Source organism: Alligator sinensis, unplaced genomic scaffold (genome assembly GCF_000455745.1).
Source record: "Alligator sinensis unplaced genomic scaffold, ASM45574v1 scaffold559_2, whole genome shotgun sequence".
In the NCBI taxonomy this organism is placed as follows: Eukaryota; Metazoa; Chordata; order Crocodylia; family Alligatoridae; genus Alligator; species Alligator sinensis.
The window spans coordinates 335,113-352,837 of NW_005842046.1; the positions used below are offsets into that span (position 1 = coordinate 335,113).

The 17,725-nt window shown below is 36.2% G+C and overlaps 1 protein-coding gene across 13 annotated transcripts in view; it reads left to right on the forward strand.

Annotated features, from left to right (window-relative positions):
- RBM20 (RNA binding motif protein 20) overlaps positions 1 to 17,725 on the forward strand; it is a 155,771-nt gene that overhangs the window by 36,161 nt on the left and 101,885 nt on the right. The window contains exon 1 of one of the 13 annotated variants that reach the window (XM_025203189.1): positions 7,068 to 7,222. The exons of 10 other annotated variants lie outside the window; for them this stretch is intronic. In XM_025203189.1, coding sequence (XP_025058974.1) covers positions 7,209 to 7,222 — 14 coding nt within the window. In that variant the 5' untranslated portion in view covers positions 7,068 to 7,208. Of the gene's footprint in view, positions 1 to 7,067; positions 7,223 to 16,541; positions 16,623 to 17,725 lie in introns of those variants that run through there. 2 more of the 13 variants (XM_025203186.1, XM_025203188.1) reach the window with 2 other exon arrangements.

The following is a 17,725-nucleotide window of genomic DNA, read 5'->3' on the forward strand; positions in this document are numbered from 1 at the left end:
AACTTCCAGTTGCCTTGCTAGTCATGGAAAAATGTTGTACCCCAACACCTAACTTATGGCCACATTGATGAATTAACTGATTCAGTATTAACAAGAGGCTTGCATTAAAATATAGTCTGACATGCAAGTAGGCTGGAAATTAAATTTCAGATTTTTAGAAATATATTTATCCAAAACAATATCCTGCTTAGTAAGGCAGTCACACATGATACAAATCACTCTTCAGGCATTCATGATGGAGCTCAAATTGGTTATGTTGTTAGTCAGAAGAGATTCAGACAACTTCAAAGTATTTGTGGTTTTCTGACAACATGTTCCAGATGGCGGGATATGAGGTAATTTATATGGTATCATACACTTCACTACTTTGTGTGCAGTTTTATCCAGCACATAACCACAAGCCTTGTAGAAACTCATTGGGATAATACAACTATCTTTGAAACATTCTTTATTATGTTATGAAAACTACAGATTAACAAGTCACTGGTTGGTGAATGCAAGAAGATTGATTACTACTTAAAGCTCTCACATAACTACATAGCTAAACTGGATTAACTAGCTCAAACTATACTAGAGTTGATAAATTCCATTTTTCTAAGGTCAGTAAAGTATTCACATCTATTGTATTGTATATTTTGTTAACAATATAGGATATTAGCAGATATTTGCAGTGTTTTTGTTGTTCTTCGAAGAGAAGTAGCAGTAAAACATTTTTTTTTGTGTTGGCTTGAAATAAAATTAAATTGCTGGCATCAATGTTAGGGTAGACATACAGGCTGATATCAAGTTAACTGCAATTTGCAGTTGCTCATAATTCTCCTGGTGTCATTACAACAATGTTGTTTACTAACTGATGCTTTTATTAGGCTGACAAATAAGATTCATACAGCTTTTTAAAACTAGGCACCCTTTGAATGGTAAGAATGCATCAAATTTAAACAGACATTTAGCGCAGGATTTTCTAAGTCATCACAGATGATGCCAGATGAGTCATGTAGCCCAACTATGGATACTTATTGATCAAAGTTTTTGGGTTGTAGGGATCAGTGTCCTCCAGGGCTAAGTACAGACAGTCAAAAAGCCCAAGGCTGAATCGATTCAGTCTTTGCAGGTTAGTCTAAACTGCAGATAATAAACTGAGAAAAAACTGGACAGACATTCACTTTTGATTCAGGAGATGCAGCCACATACCTGCAGTGGCTCAGGCCAGAAACTGAGGGGGTGCTAGAGCACGGCTCTCTGGCACATAGCCAGCATGGGCTATGTTTGTTCACTTCCTTTTCCTGCTGCCCCCAAAGTCTCTGGGATTTGCAGTTCAGAATCACAGCAGCAGGACTCTGCAGGGTTGCTCATCACTTCGTGTTCCTGCTTCCAGGTGCCTCTGAGATTTGTAGTCCACAGTAGCAGTAAATTTTTACCAGGGCAGGGCAGCTCTGTACTTTGGCGAAGAGAAGCTTAACTCCTCTCCCTGACCCCAGACAGGGTTTGCCGGGGGGGGGGGGCAGTCGCTGCCCCCCCCCGCACAATCCTTCTCTGCTGGAGCAGACAACCCAGCCCAGCCCAGCCCAGGGCATGTGGGGGGACTGTGATTTAACTTGAACCAGGAAGGGGTCTAGGGCAGAAGTTGCACAAACTGGTTTGACCCAAATCAGTTAAGTCTGATACTAAATTCAACCAGATTTATTTTAAACCAGTTTCGGCCATTTTGAAATGGGTTTATGTGCACTGAACTTCTGTTCTGTTACAGGTTTAAACCAGTTTCTGATTACTTAAACTGGTTTATGTGTAACTTCTGTCCCTAGCAAAATTGTTATCAGAAATAATAGAAGAGTCTTTAAGTGGTTCCCTTACTTCTTTCACAGGCCCATCTACTTAAATCAGGTACAGGAAAGGGGACTGGAGTAAGACAAAGAGTTGGGAAGAAGTGTACATTTCTTGAGAGCATTGCACAACCTCTGAGAGAAACTTCTTAAAAATATGCTGTGATTGTCTGCTTCGTGGTTCCTTGCAGCTTCCTTTGAAGCATCTGATAGTGGGCATTGCAGGATTCTGGGCTAGAAACCCCCACCCCTTTATCTAACATGGCAATTGTTATATTATTGACTTGTATTTCCAAATTAGAAAAGGGGGTTTAGAATAAGAGTGGAATTCTAGCTCCTAAAAGCTCGTTTACCATAATTACAATTACAAAAAAGTGCATCATATTCAACTGTGCAACTGTTGTCCCTTCTTAATTTCTCAGATGTTTGTTATCATGCATGGTATTGCACAGCTGTGAAATGTTTTTATTTTCACTTCACCATATGCCTAGGGAGTTGCATAATTCAGTGCGGAAATGTCATCTTACAGAGGAAAAAAAGAGTTATGTGATGAGCATGCCTTTTTTTTATACTTTTCTGATTGCTTTCACTTAATTTAACTGTTTTTGACAAATTTTTGCTATTCTCAGTTATTCCGTCCAGGCTTGTTAATTGAATCAAGCTGTTTTTGCTTAATTCAGTGCTAGTGACCATGACTGTAACTTGATTTCTATTGAAGGACAGTGGATTTCTGGAAGAACTCCAGAAGTTATTTAGTTCCTGTATTTATTTAAAACGTGCTGAAATGTTATGTCTGTAGCTGACTTTTCCTAAGTTTAGGAAGGCTTAATTCTGAGCCATTGTGGGTGGTCTTGATATCATTCATTGTGTGGCCATTACGCTGGTGTTCAGCATTGTCAAGTGCCACACATCTCGGGTAAGCTATTCTGTGTCTTCAGCTGGGCTCCAGGCAGCAGTAGCTAATCCTCCCTGCCTGCGAGGATTTTTGTGGCTGTTTTCTGCAAGCATCTGGGAACATGGAGCAAGAATTGCAGGGGAGGGCAGAGGAAAGAACAGGAGCCTTGGAAGACTGCCACTGTCCTCTGCCCTTTCCTCTCCCACGCACCATCTTTCAGATTCTCCTCCACAGCAACCCCTTCCAGCAGCCTTGATGTCCTCCAATACTTACTTGCCCCCTTTCCTGTACGGTTCTCCTATTCACCTCTGCCAAGCCCTCTTTTGCTTTTCAGGTGCAGGTGATCATCTCGATTTCCGCCTCACCAGCTACTGCTGCCTCTGAGCTGAGGAAAACCTGCTTCTTTTTTGCACGTTGGCTAGAAATATTGCAAATAAGGCTATGGAGAATTGGGCAATGATCAATGTTAATGGTGTGGAATCCAGTTCACTGACTTGAGTTGAGACTCAAGAAATGTACCTTAGTGTTTGCTTACTAAGAGAGACTAGAGATTTTCAAAGCCAATGCAAGTCCATGATAGGTTTTTTTTTTTAGGAAAATAATTTTTATTTGACAACTTAGAATTAATTGCCTGGTAGCTGTTTGTCAACTGTGTTTTGGCATTAAATGAACTTTGAATTTAGTTAATTCCATGTTGATGGGACAGGGTAGAGTGTGTATAAGAGCTACATAAACCTAATTTAGGCTGTAGAGTTAACTGAGTATACGGTGACCTTCCGCGCATTTTCAGGATTCCATATAGGGGTCTGAATACTGGTTGAAGGGTGTAGTCTGGCATATCAGAGCACTAACATAAGGAGCAGTCACTGAGTTAGCCAGGCACACATTCCATAGGCTTCAAATCTAAACCAGGAGCACAGAAGGTCACCACTGAATTTACTCTGTATCTAGGAAGCATCCGATCCAGGATTAATCATAGATATTGATAAATCAACCAGGATTTTTTGTTTCCAGTTATGACCAAGGTGGATAAAAATCAATGACTTTAAAAAAACTGCAATGTAAAAAATTGGTTTTAAAAATTTTAAATTGGATATTTTTATTTAACCATTTTAATTATTTTGTTAAGATGTTGTTTTTTTAAAAAAATAAACCTATATAAAGATAGTTTTAATTTAAGATATGTTTAAGATCAAAGATATCATCATGGAATAGGGATTATAACTTCTAATTATATACTATTTGAGACAATATATTCTAACTATACTATCTGAGACAGTGTAACTTTTTAAAAAAAAATTTCTAAATAGGTCACAACAGACCATTAGGGGCCCAATATTAGGGTTCCCAGAAGCTCCTCTATAGATTAGTAAAGATTAAAGAAAGCTACTCTACCTAATGGGACTCAGTGCTCAGTCTAGAAGATCCCATTAAGCATCTGTGTGATGCCTAATTTAAGTTCTCAAACTGTGGATGTGGGTCTCCAGAGATAACATCCTTGTAACAGCAATATTTGGAGATGAGAGAACAGACCTGATTACCAGCCCCTCAGCCCTCTTGTCTCTCTGCAAGTTTGCGTACACACAGTCAAGCCCTTACCTTTCTCTAAAAGTGAAAAGTTTGAAGAAGTTAAATGAATAAAGGATATCAAACCACAAGAATGTACTTTTAGTAGAAAATGATAATTTAAATTGAGGCTTCCTTACCAGTGATTTAAACTGCGTTTTAAATCACGGTTCAAATTGATTTGATTTAAATCAAATCCACCCTGATATGGCAGGGCAGGGTTATTTATAATTGTGCATGATTTTTTTACATTTAATTTTAATTTTGATTCTGTACCAGGTGTAAAGTGCACTACTGGTTTTGAAATGTAGTTGATTTAAAATACTGTATTGGAAAGTTATTGTGAATATACATCTGCAATTTTTTGTGGTTTTGCAACTACATTTTCCTATTTCAATAGCGAAATCCCTACCAACAAAAACTTTCTGTACAGAAAACAGTCATGTATGAAATACTTAAAAAAAAATTCTGGGTCTTTCAGTAAGTAGAATTAGCTTTCATTTTAAACATCAATAGCTTAAAAATCATTCAGGCACAAGTATTACTTTTTAAAAACGTTGGTAATACCCATCCTTCCACTTAGGTTTCCAATAAATCCTAAATTCAGCAGTTTTTTACATGTGTAATCTTGCATTTTATTGCAGGCACTTATTTCAACAGGGAATCTGGGGAAGACGTGATTAAAAAATAGGCTTTATAGTACACACTGAAATCAGGGGTTTTTTTTGTACATATATCTGCTTATATGGTTAAGTAGGGGCAGTGCATGCTGAGGAAACCCTCAAACAGCAAACACCTTATTGGAAAGTCTGTAATATTTTTTCTCTCTGTTGCAGCAAACTTTATTGTAATTCACCATTTTCTTTTAGATCCTGATATTTGCTAAACAAAATGGTGTATTCAAGATCTGCATGGTTTACTTTTTTCCCTCTTTTGGGTTATTCATTTTAGTATTTTACAGTGTAATTCTGCTGTGTAAAGTGACTGCAAAAACTTCCCATTCTGACCCAACAAATCTGTATGCTATTGCAATTCTAACTAATACAAATAGTTACAGCAACAACAGTGTCCCAAATGAGATATTGTTTTATTTTAAAAAAATAGTTTCTACTCTTTTAGTTCTGCATGAGAATTAAAGCAAAGAGAAATGCATTATTTTTATTTCAGCTTCTATATCATCAAAAGGAGTGCCTCATTTAGAAAAACCGAACCAAACCTGTTCATTATGTTCCAAAAGTAAGATCTTTTAAGTCTTGCCCGGTCCCCACAACCCCTTCAGCTTTACAGTCTCAGACAGATGTCTGGCAATTCAGACTCTTTTTAAAAAAACTTTTAAACTACCTATATTGAATGGGGAAATCCTTAGACAAACCTGAAACCCAGCAATGCCATTTTGAGCTGCCTTTCAGAGAATGTCTGTTTAGTGTGTGTTCATGGCATATGTTCACTGCTGGCTTAAAATTAACACATTTACTTGAAATTTTGAAGGAAAGTCTCAGGTTAATGAAGAGGTGCAGGTTTAAGAGTGTAAATGGACTTCTGTTAATTGACACCTACTTAATCACATGATCTTACCATTGATTTATGTGCTGATCTTTGTTTCACACATGGCTAACTTGTTACCGGTGTTTGGAATTTATTACCAAATAATACCTGTGCTTCAAAGGACTAAATCCAGCTTTGTGCATTTCTCTTGATTTCATAATCTTATTCAGCCCATAGTTTTTCTAGTATATTGGGCGCTATAATGTACTACCAAAAATTCTGCCTTGAATCTTCTTGTTAAATGTCTAACCTAATTGCCAGGATTTACAGAAACTTTGACTAAATTAAGAAGAAGTAATTTTTGTTCTTTGGGCAGCTTTTTGATAATTCATTTTGGTGCACTGTACTTGCTGGTAGCATCCTTATGGAGTCACGTGTGTCTGCTTGTAGTGAACACAGCGTTGTACCATCACTTCTTCTGAAGATTTCCTTTCTTGTATAAAGTGTTACAGGTCAGGTTTTCACAGTGTTAGAAGCTGCCTTAGAAATATGTTCTGGAGTCTTTGGGGTTTTAAGAAAAACTTGTGTAAATATGGGTTGTGAATAATTGATTTTGCCCTCATCCAATATGCCTTTCCTGAAATTTCCATTTTTAAATTAAATAAATGTAAAAAAATTTCTAATAAGACTCAACACTGACAGTGAAAGTAAAAAGCGTGACCTGATTCTCTTGTAAAGAATGCTGTATGTCTCAAATGAAAATTATACCCAGTTCTTATTAATTGACTTAAGGAGATCCAGATTGATTGAAATGTCTTGATACGAAATTGGTCAGGTATCCAGGTTGTAGCTGTATTGTTTTAGAGGAAAAAGCAATCAGGACTCGTAGTAGAGATGATATCTTTTATTAGACCAACAAGATTTTTGCAAAAATTAAAGAATAATTTTTTTTGCAAAAATCTTGTTGGTCTAATAAAAGATATCATCTCTACTACAAGTCCTGATTGCCTTGTTAGGAAATTTGCACTTCAGCAAATACAGCAGAAGAAATCAATTTTCAAAAATCTGCCCATTAAAAATGAGAACTATTGCATCCAGTAAAATTAGCATCTCATGGAAGTCTAAAAGATTCTAATCTGTGTATATTTATTTTAATAATTCAAAATACTGACATGTAACAATGAAACATAACTAATCTGCAGACCACTGTGACTTCAGGCTATTTCAGGCATCTGGTTACTTTTCATAAGATAAGCCAGTAAGAACCCATACTTGTTATCTGACTTGTTTCCTAGCTGCCAACGCTTTAACTTAACTGGACTGCTTTTTGAAAACCATGTGCAGTGGAACAGTGCTAAGTTGGGTAAATGGTCAGAAGGTGCGTGGAGAATTACTGCATTGTTGTGAGCAAGAGAACAAACTCAAGTTAAGAAGCAAAGCCAATGGATCCAAAAAGGTATCTCGTTCTTTTAATTTGACAATGTACCTCTAATTTTAATAATTGTTAACAGTGGATTAGTGAAAGTTTTTCGTATTTTCTGTAAAATAGCGAAGATTAAGAACATCTTAACAGCTATTAAATCTCTCCTGAGAAGTGGGGAGCAATCTGTGTGTGTCCGGCTATATTATAAAATGGATAGATTAGCTGTATGTGGATAAGGAGAATCTGTTGGGGATTCTTTTTTATCTTTATTATAAAATACTTAGCAGTATCTCTAAGAGGTGAGGTTTTTTACTTTGCTAATTTTGAGCCAATCTTGAAGATACACCAGCAAAAGCATTTATGCATAATAGCTTTTCTGAAAATTGTTTCTTGGCCTTGACAACCTTGCTTTTTCAAGAGCATGTCAAAAAAGCAGCTATTTTCAAATAGGTTATACCAGCTCCAGATTCCATTATATTAAGTGCTTTAATGGATTTCACAAAACAACTGACTAGCAGATAACTTTGGAAATGTGCATGGCTACTTTCAGACTAAGTCTATTTTTGACACTGAGACCAACAACAGGCTCTGGCTTTTGTCAGGTCAGCTGGTGGCAACTGAAGGCGTTATCATGTTTTTTCTTAGTTTCTAGCATATTGTTATCCCTCCTAGGTCACAGGGTGATTAGGAGATAGCTCTGGTATTTAAACACCTAGATAGGCAATGTCACAGAACTTGTTTTTCTATTTTTAATGATGCTCACAATGATTGGTAGGCAGACCCAGTTATCTGCAAAGGTCAAGAAATACATGGGGGGTGCATTGGATCACAGAAAAATATATCCTGCTACCGTATCACTTCAAAAAAAGAAGGGGTTAATAGCATAGATTGGTGTTTAATAAATTGTGAGGATATGAACATTTTAAATATTTATCCTAATTCTCATTTATTTACTTGGTGATCATTTTTGTTTTATAAAATTGTTAGTAGCAGAAACACATTTTAGTGATTATCATTTTGGCGGGTTCGGTTGAAAGTATTTTAATTGTTTAAAGAGATAATTGAAGTTCTCCTGTACTTATTGTAAGAAAAACTTTTATTTTAACTTTTTTTAGCAAGATTTACAACTAAGTAAGCCAGTGCAAACTGGTTAAAGAGTCTTATACAATGAAGACGTGGCAGGAAGCTCTGAGCTGGAAATAAACCAAGTCCATCAAGTTCAGGGATTCACCCTGTGAAACAAAGTAGAATTCACAAAGGAGAACACAGCTAGGTGGAATCAATTTAACGTCTTAGAGAGCGGAGCTAGTCAACATGTATTTGCACCATCTGAACCTAATTTTCCTCGCAGGCATTAATTACTTTGATTTGACAGGCAATAGCTTCCCTAAACTTTGCAGTAGTGCAAGAACTCGGAACTCAGCAGTCCAATGTGAAACTTTAAATAGTGCTTGTTGGATTTGTGAAATAATAATAAACTAGATAGCTACCAAAAGGTGAACATTTAATTGGCCTTACCCTAGTTAGATTTTAAAAAATCCCCATGACTTAAATTGAAGGCAGCTCATGAATAAGAATTTTAAAAAAATCTTTACATCAAAAAAGACATGTTTTTACAGAAGGGCTAAAGTGTCGTCATCATCAACATCAAAATCTCAGTGAAAACTGTGTACGGTTAAATAATACTTTTTGTGGTTGTAACAGGAAGAAGCTGAGAAGATGGTCATTTTCCTCTTTGTGTAGTTTATTTGCTTTGTGCATTCATAACTGTTTTTGTCTGGTGGCTGTTTATCCAGTAGAGGAAATCAATTGTTTGAATTTTTTGCTTCAGCAAAAATACCTACCCTAAGTTTTAAAACTTATTTGGGAAAATAGCACAACCTTTCATTTTTAAGGAGGAAATTCAGAGCACTCTTTTCAAAGGCTGTTCTATCTGACACACAGATGTTTTGGATTAGTGGGCTTTCCAAACCTGTATTCTTTAGTTCTGTTCTTTAAAAACCTTCAAGCCGACAATATCCTTTAAATTTTAAAAATTAAACACAGAAAAAGAATGACACACAATGTAGCACAAGACATTTCTTCTCAGTATTATAGTTGCAGACATTTTTACGACACCCCGCGGTATTTATTTTGCTTGTCCGTTTACAGTAAAGCAAGGTGTCAAAAAATGTTTTACCTTGCATTGTACGGCAAGAGCTAATCTTTACTACTTGGTGTAAATTTGACCTTTTATTTTAGACGATTGGTTTTTTAAAAAGTATTTATTTATCTTGCATAAGAGAACAAAACAATACTGTTTAATTCCTTTCTTCTCTCAAGGTAATGTGTTGGCTACCAGAAGCCTTGGTCTTACAACTGCAGCCCTGCACTGACATTAAAACACCTACCTTAGGTTTTATTTCATGCTTGCAGTGTTACTATGGAAGAGTAACTTCACTTTCATATGCTTGACCTTCCATTCTGTGTAATACCTGTCTTCCACGGACGTGAATATTGACTGGAAGGTCCTAAAATTGCACTTTTCATATCAAGAGTTTCTAGTAACACTTCAAAACATTTCTGTAACTGGTAAGAATAAGCTTAAGTGCATTAAATAAAACTGGGTAGGTACTCTGGGTGTTTTTGTCAGAAGAATAAGTCATTCCTTTGTTACAGCCTGCATTGTAACTTTGGCATTAGGAAAAAGCCTCCGAACAGCTAAACCTAATGCTCCACCCACTGATTTCAGAACAGCAAACATCTCTACAGCTTAATTAAAATCTTGATCTTGCAGCTAGCTTCTGGCTATTATTATATATTGTTTCTAAACCATTAGTAGCAAAGAACTTCAAGCATGGTAAACACTCGTTGTACCAGGTTTTGTACCAGAAATCTCTTAAAAAGCCAGACAGATCCTGTTCCAGAAGCTCACCTCCTAGGATTCCCTATTTATATATTAAGGTGAAAAAGGGATCTGGCATAAGTCACTAGAGGGAAGCATGCACACTCATTTTAAATAAAGACTTCTGAGGGAAGAGAGTTTTCAAAAGGCAATCTGTAAATGCATGGATTTTTAAGTGCCATATAGTTTTATCCCTACTGACCCATAGAATTAGCAAAATGAGAGAGAGAGAGAGATGAAAACATTTACTTGTCAGCAGTGTAATCACCCTGTCATGCCATGTCACTAAAAATTGGGCTTGCCCCATTCAGAGCATATGCTGTGGTAATCAAACAGTCCTTGGGCTCTGTGAACATAGCATCCTTTGTGCTGCTAGAGTTAATGTGTTGGAATTTCTTCTTTACCGTCAAGGTTTTAAACAGCTGAAAAATTCCTTTTCAGTAGTCAGACACGGTTTAACCTCTGCAAGATGTTTTAATTTACCAATTTTTAAAAAACATCTGGTTGACGCATTAATTTAGTAGCTTTCTGGAACTTGGGTCATCATTTCTTTAATCCTCACTCTGATGCTACAGATCCGTGTGGTATAAAAAAACCTGTATTTTAGAATGGCAATCTGTGGTTTTCTTTTAGTGTCCTTTAGCTCAGGAACAACTTTGATTTCTAATATTATTTTGCTGTCTTGCTAATCCATAACTAAACTCTTGTACAGTGTAGATCTGAATAACATTTTTGCGGGGGGGTATTGTTTTTGTCGTAGTTTGTTTTTTTTAAAGCTTTGTTACTTGCTGCTTTTTTTTTTTTTTTAACACATTCTGTGGGGGTGAAAACTTATGTAAGGATTTACTTTTTTTTTTTGACAGATAGGCTTTACTACACATGAAAAATATTCTTTTAATACATACATCACAGTAAGTTTACTGGCTAAAAAAATCTGCTCTTCAGAGAGCCTCAGTGATCCTTTTGCTACAGCACTGTTAAATCCAGTAGATTTATTGGAAGACTACAGCTGCTTAAACTGCAGTCCACAGCACCGAGTGGTTATCTATTTCAGCTTCCCCATCCTTGAAACAGGCTGAATGTCTTGGGAATCTCTGAGGCTTGTTTAATACAGTGCAACCTCATTATAACCAACCCTGATTGTTTATAACAAACCTTTTATTAAGCCCAACTAGCAGGAACTGATCCCCCCCCCCCCAATATTACTTATGCTGCAAATCAATTAATTCTATTCGAGTGAATATTCTTTGGGTAGCCGTTTCTCCTGGTCCCATTGGGGTTTGCTACAACGGGGTTGTACTGTATTTCTGAAACGCTTAAATTCTGTAACAAATGGTGCAATAGAGTTGATACATATACATTCCATCTTCTGTAAGGAACAATTATGATGCAGTACTTTGAATGGAAAGGGTTCACTATGCATATACTGAAATATATATTTAAGTGAATTATGCAATTATAAAAGTGTCTAAACATCTCAGAGTACTATATTGTATGCCAACCCCAAGAGTGTATTGATGAATAAGCATCTGTGCTTCCCCAGTTGAATGCTGAGAAATTGTACAAACCCTGTTCTTCTACTTCATGATGCAGGACAGTGGGATAGCAGATGAACCTTGAAATGCAGAGGCCCTGTTGAGCTTTGTTACAAATTTATAAGTCACTCACAGCTACCAAAACCAGTAGGCCTTTTTGTCTTTCTTTTTAATTTATTTGAGGTTAGAAAACATTTCCTCCTCTTCAGCCCTTTCTTCCTCAGTGCAGCCATCTCTTCTTTTCTCTGGAAACATACAAAAACTTATCCATACAGTCAGTTACAACTGTGCAGATGCCCTGAATGTCCAGTATTAAATTTAGGTGAATAATCTGTAGAATAAGTATATGGGCATTTGTTAAGTCGAGAGTAAATGCGTGGAATATGTGATTAGTTTATGGAAATTCCCTGAGTAGGAAAGTGGGTAGAATTTGTCCAACAAATAGTTCATATGAGGCTAATTGAAAGCACTACTTTGGATCTGCCTCTTAGCATCCCTGCTTAGCTCTGCTTCAGTTGATGGATGGACCTACAGCTTTAGACCCATTATGTCCCAAGGATTTACTCAAGTTCATGGTTTATCTTGCAAAAGAAACTTAAAAAAGAAATACAATGCATTGTATAGAATACCCTCCTCGGCCTCTCAGGGAAGTAATCCCAAAAGAGCTAAGAGTTAGCAAATTTTGCCTCGTACTACTCAAGATTGAGGCTTAGAATAACATCCTCCCTAACTGAATGGTTGGATTCCCTCTGATGTAGCCTCAACAAAGGGTTGCCTTGCCATTACCCTAAGGGCCCAAGCAAATGCTCTTAGAAACAGGTTGTGAGGTGGGGGTGGGTACCTGCTGCCATGTACTAAGCAACTCTGAGAACACCTGGAAGTATCGGACCCCAGGATTTGAAGTTTGTCCCCTCTCACAGGAGCCTAACTTTGATATTCAAACATTGATAGTGCCAAATTAGCAATTTACCCTAATAGCTGTCACTCGGCGGTACTGAAAATTATACCAGCAGAAGACAAGGGCGCTTAACATCTGAACCTAGATCTGCTCTATGTAAACCAATAGCACAATTCTAGTGTCTTCCTTTGGGAGATTAATTTGCTTCTCTTAGCCATTTTCATCTTTTTATTGGGTTTTAAAAATCCTTTGAGCAATTTTGGTTCATTTTAGTTTGAAAGGCACTGTTGCTATGGATGTTAACTACTGTGTGAAGAATACTGTAAATATTCATTCAGAATTGCATAAACGAATATATCAACTCTGCAGTGTTACTTTTGTTTTCTGTGATTTTAAATAATGACTGTATTACCATGACTGTGCATTGAAAGAGAGAATATTAAGCAAATATAAAGATCTTTTTATGGAAAGTGGATTTTGAATGTGAAAGACTATGCAGCAAGAAACCGACTTCTTAGAATTCTGTACTTTTGGTTGATCCTGAAAATGGTATGCTGTGACCTAAGTGTTTATTCAAAACTTTACAGTTTGAATATCTAATACATCAATAGAACTGGTTTTGAACAAAGTCAAAGTCAAAAAATGATCAGAAAACTTAATAATAAATATTTTTACTAATGAATGAAACAGAGTTAAAAAGCATAGGGGAAATTTATCAGTGAAAACTAGACATTTTTAAATCAGTTATTTGTAATTGCTTGCTCACCCCAATCTGAAATGCATTACAGTGATTTTATACAGTATATGAGGACTAAATTGCCTCCGTTTCTGGAGTTTTAAGAACTATGTGAAAACTCCAAAGTCAAGAGAGTGACAGTTCATAATTGTCATTGTGTTAACATGACCATTAAATGGCTATTCACTGCATGAATGTTATACTAGAGATATTCCACGTAATTATGTCATAAGACACTCCTCGTGCAATGTACTTATTTTTTATATTTACATGGTTCAACTACTTTTAACTTCAACATGCTTTTAACTTCAGCATATAAAAAAAATACTGCTTATGATAATGTGCAACGCAACGTAAATGGGTTAGCCAAGTCGTTTAAAAAAAAATTAATGATGCACATTCAATGCATTGCTGCACCTTTTTTCACACTATCAGGGTTTTTAATCATAGCTTAATACGTCCAGTTTTTGGGTGTCTCTGCAGAACAGCTGGATCACAGTGGAAGTTCTCTAAAACTGTTAAAAACAATCTTTCAGATTCATCCCTTGTATAATTCTGATTTTGTCAGAGGAGTTTTGAGGAAAAATGTCTCCAGATTGCTAACGAGTAAAATGAAAATATTATCCCAGTTTGATTTGGGTTTTGGTTATTCTCCCGTGAACCCCAAACTCAGTGGGAAATTGGAATTGTAGCCCTAAATAAAGCCATTTAATTGATTAAAAACTATAATAAAGGCAAAACTTTCGAATTCAAAGGAATGTTTTTCAAATGTGTTTAGAACGCAGAGAGTATTTATTTGAAATGTCCAGGGAAGTGTGTTGAATAGAATAGTAGAGGAAAAGAAATCCTGTAGATAAGAGTATTCATGTGTACTTTATTCTTCACTGTAAATTTGCCTTTGCCAGACTTTGTATGCATCAGCACAGTATATTCTTTTTACATAATATAGAACATGCTTTTTTTATCTGAAAAGTAAATTCAGCAGCCATAAGACAAATCTGACTATAGTATGAAATGTATTCAGCTACGTAGACTATAGCTATTTTAAAAAAAATGTTTTAAAACAAATTTCTTAACTTATATTTCTAACCACTTAAATTAAATTGTTATTAATTTCCACTAAATTTGGACATTTTGAAAATACAGTTAATTTATGCTGTTTTAACTTGTTTCCTTTCCCTTGTTTTAATAAGGACAATCACTGTAGTCAGTTTATTTGTTTTTATATAATTGCCGTTAGCGACAGATTCTCAGTTCTCAGCTGTTGAGTTGTAGATACTAGCGGGGAATGTTAATCCATAGATAAGCTTGTTCTAGGTTTAAAATTATCACTGTTGATATAAGAAAATTCAGTAGGAAAAACTTCTATTGGGCTTGACTCTCGGAAGCAGTGTCTACCCTCTTGTATTCAAACAGTGCCTAAAACACTGTCTGTAATTGTCTTCATCTGAAACAAATGGATAGGCTTTGTTAAAAGTTTGCTTTTGAACAAACAATCTTACTATTTGAGCCAATCTTGAGTTGGCAACTTCCCTTCAATCCTTTTCCATGAAAGGAAAATTGAGATACTCCTTCAGTTATTTAATAACTTTTAAATGCATTTCTGCACATTGAGAGATAGTAGGGAAAAGGTGTTGGCCAGCTGAAGAAGGACTTTTCAGTTCAAACTATGAAGGTAAGGAATGGCAATTCACTCTTAGTGGGAAGCATTTTAAACACTAGTAAGTAGCACCAAGATTGCATAATTTCTGCTTCCCTTGAAATGAATAAAAAAGATAACAAATCAAGTTAAAAGTGAAGTCTATTTCCTTGAAATCATAACGTTCTTGTTTTGATATATTAATGTTTGTAGCATATGCCTGCAGAAAAGGAGATTTATGCAAGTGTTTTTGAGATGGGACCATTAAATTTAAGTATGCCGGTACTGGACATAGCTCAGTGGGAGCACACTAGTAAAAGGAGATACTTGGACTAGCTCATGGGATTGTTATTGGTGTGTTTAACATCCTGGAGTGGATTTCCTTGGGAATACAGTTAAATATCTATTTAAATTAATTTGTATGTGGACTAATAGAAGAACACAAAATAACGTAGTAATGCTTAATCTTTTAGCTAGCATGTAGAATACTGCATGTGCCCCTTTTCATATAACCATTGATTATATGAACTATAATATTTCTCAGCATTATATTAATATAATACATTATAACTTATACTGTTAAATAATGTTTCATTTATTATGAAATGCTGCTTGGATGGTGTGTCTCTTCTTTGCATGCATTTGGCTATCTTGAACGGTGTTCTTAGGTTTTAGTGTAAAACTGTATCTCTTTCACAATTTTGAGTGAAACAATTTTCCTTTTAAATAAGGGAAAAACCCTTCTCTTTACATATTGATTAGCTTGTTACACACTGTTTAAAATGGAGTAGGAAAACAAAACCATTGCCAGTACTGGTAGTCCTCACTTTGTGCACGTTGTACAAACTCATCTCACTTCATAAAAGAAGCTGATTTTTCTAGAATGGGTTTAGCAGGCTTTAGCCCAGATCGTATTCAAAAGCCTATTTACTTGGATAGATTCGGACTTTATTCAAACCGCGTCAACATCCCTATGCTTTAACTGCCATGTTTTAAATAAAGCAGTCAAACAAAATAAGTGAAAAATCTAGCGCCTCCTAAAAAACTATGTAAAAATAATTCCAACACAGAAACACTGAAATTAGAGGCAATTGCATTAATGTACCGTATGCAGTAACTAATTAAAAGTATGTGGCTAAGGATATAATTTTTTTTTCCCTATAAAGGAGAAGAACAGTCTGTCGCCTAGTGGATAGGGCTGGCCGTCAGAAGACTTAGGTAGTATTCCCAGCACTATGACAGACTGGATGTGTGATTTAGTGCAAGACAATTAGTAGTACCGTATTCATTTCTCGTCAGTAAAACATTTGAAGGATTGGTTATTATCTAGACTATGTGGCGCAAATGTGCTGAAGCTCACTGCATTATTTATAAGGACTGTGAAGTCTTCCTAATTAAACAGCAGTGTTTAATTCAGCTTGCAGCAATACCTTACAGTTGCAGCCCCATTTTTCTAGGCAATTTACAAATGCAACAAAAACAAAATCTTAGCGAGGACTGAAGGACCATGATTAGGACTGGGGCTTCATTGTTCTAGGTACTGGAAAATGCATCCCCTGCTTAAATTGTGAGGAATTTACAATCGAGTTTGAAAGAAGAGGTATGGTGGGTTTCCACAGCTTTTCCATTTTAATCATCCTCTGAACACAGCTGTTTTTGGAAGAATAACAGAAGAACGGAGGAGATGGAGGATTAGGATAGCAGCAGTAAGACGAGATGAGCTCATGTCCCTGAAACGGTGGTAGGCAATCTAATAATAATTTTTCAATATGTATTTGCTTATTGACAATGTGCTACAATATTGCACATCCCATTTCATATATCTATTGATTAAAAATAGGATCTATTACTGTCCCTCACGTGGATGAACTGGGATACTCCCTGTGTGCAGTTTAAAAGATCAGTATTATAATTTAAACCGTAAAAAACACAGGTGCAGAGAACATAAATAAGATTACACATGCTCTAGCCATTCCATATCATGAGCTGCTTAATTATATTTCTTCTCAGCTTGTAATTGAATATAGCCAAACCGGGCTCATGTTTATGAACAGCAATGGGTGATATTTCGTATGAGATTCTTTGATGAGTTTCCCATATCATCCATCTGACTCCCTTTACTAAAAGCTACTTTCTTACCTCTGAACCTGTCAACTTTTTTTACAACCTGATGACTGATGAGACTAGTGTGCTGTAAACCGGAATGTTCTTGCGTTAAGATGTTGTTGTGATAAGTGTATTTTGTAGCCGAATGTGTCCATGATTAAAATGACTTTGTTGTTTATAAACGAATGAGGAAGGTGCTGGTGAAGGGCATTAGAGGTAATAGATACCTCAACAAAAAAGTCACCCGACTGAATGCCTCCAGGTATTGCCAGTAGATTATGTGGTCAGCAGAAGGTTGTTGGGAATATGGAGCCTTTCTGCCCAGGGCAAACATCTGAGTCTAGGCTAGCAGTGATTGAAGTTTTGTATTATGGAGCCTTGGTGCAGTGACATACACAACACGAGTTGATGGTCTGGTCTTAGTTCCTAAATGAATAGGCATCTGCATCACAAAACAACCACTGTAATTAGCAATCTGGCTGGTAGGCTGGTTAGCAGAATGGACAAGGTGGGGATGGATACTGAATTACCTTAGACTCAGGTAATGGTTAGTTCTAGTTGTCATCCATCAGAAGAGTGATAGGGCAGTTCAGAGATGATATAATAGCTTTCTGCAACCTTTCCATCTACCAACTTTTCCATATACTTCTATAGATAAGTCTCTATTGCTGTCGTATGCCTAAAGAGACTCCAGAGTTATTAGATCCCCAGCCTTTCAGCATAGTGTGAATGTAGGGA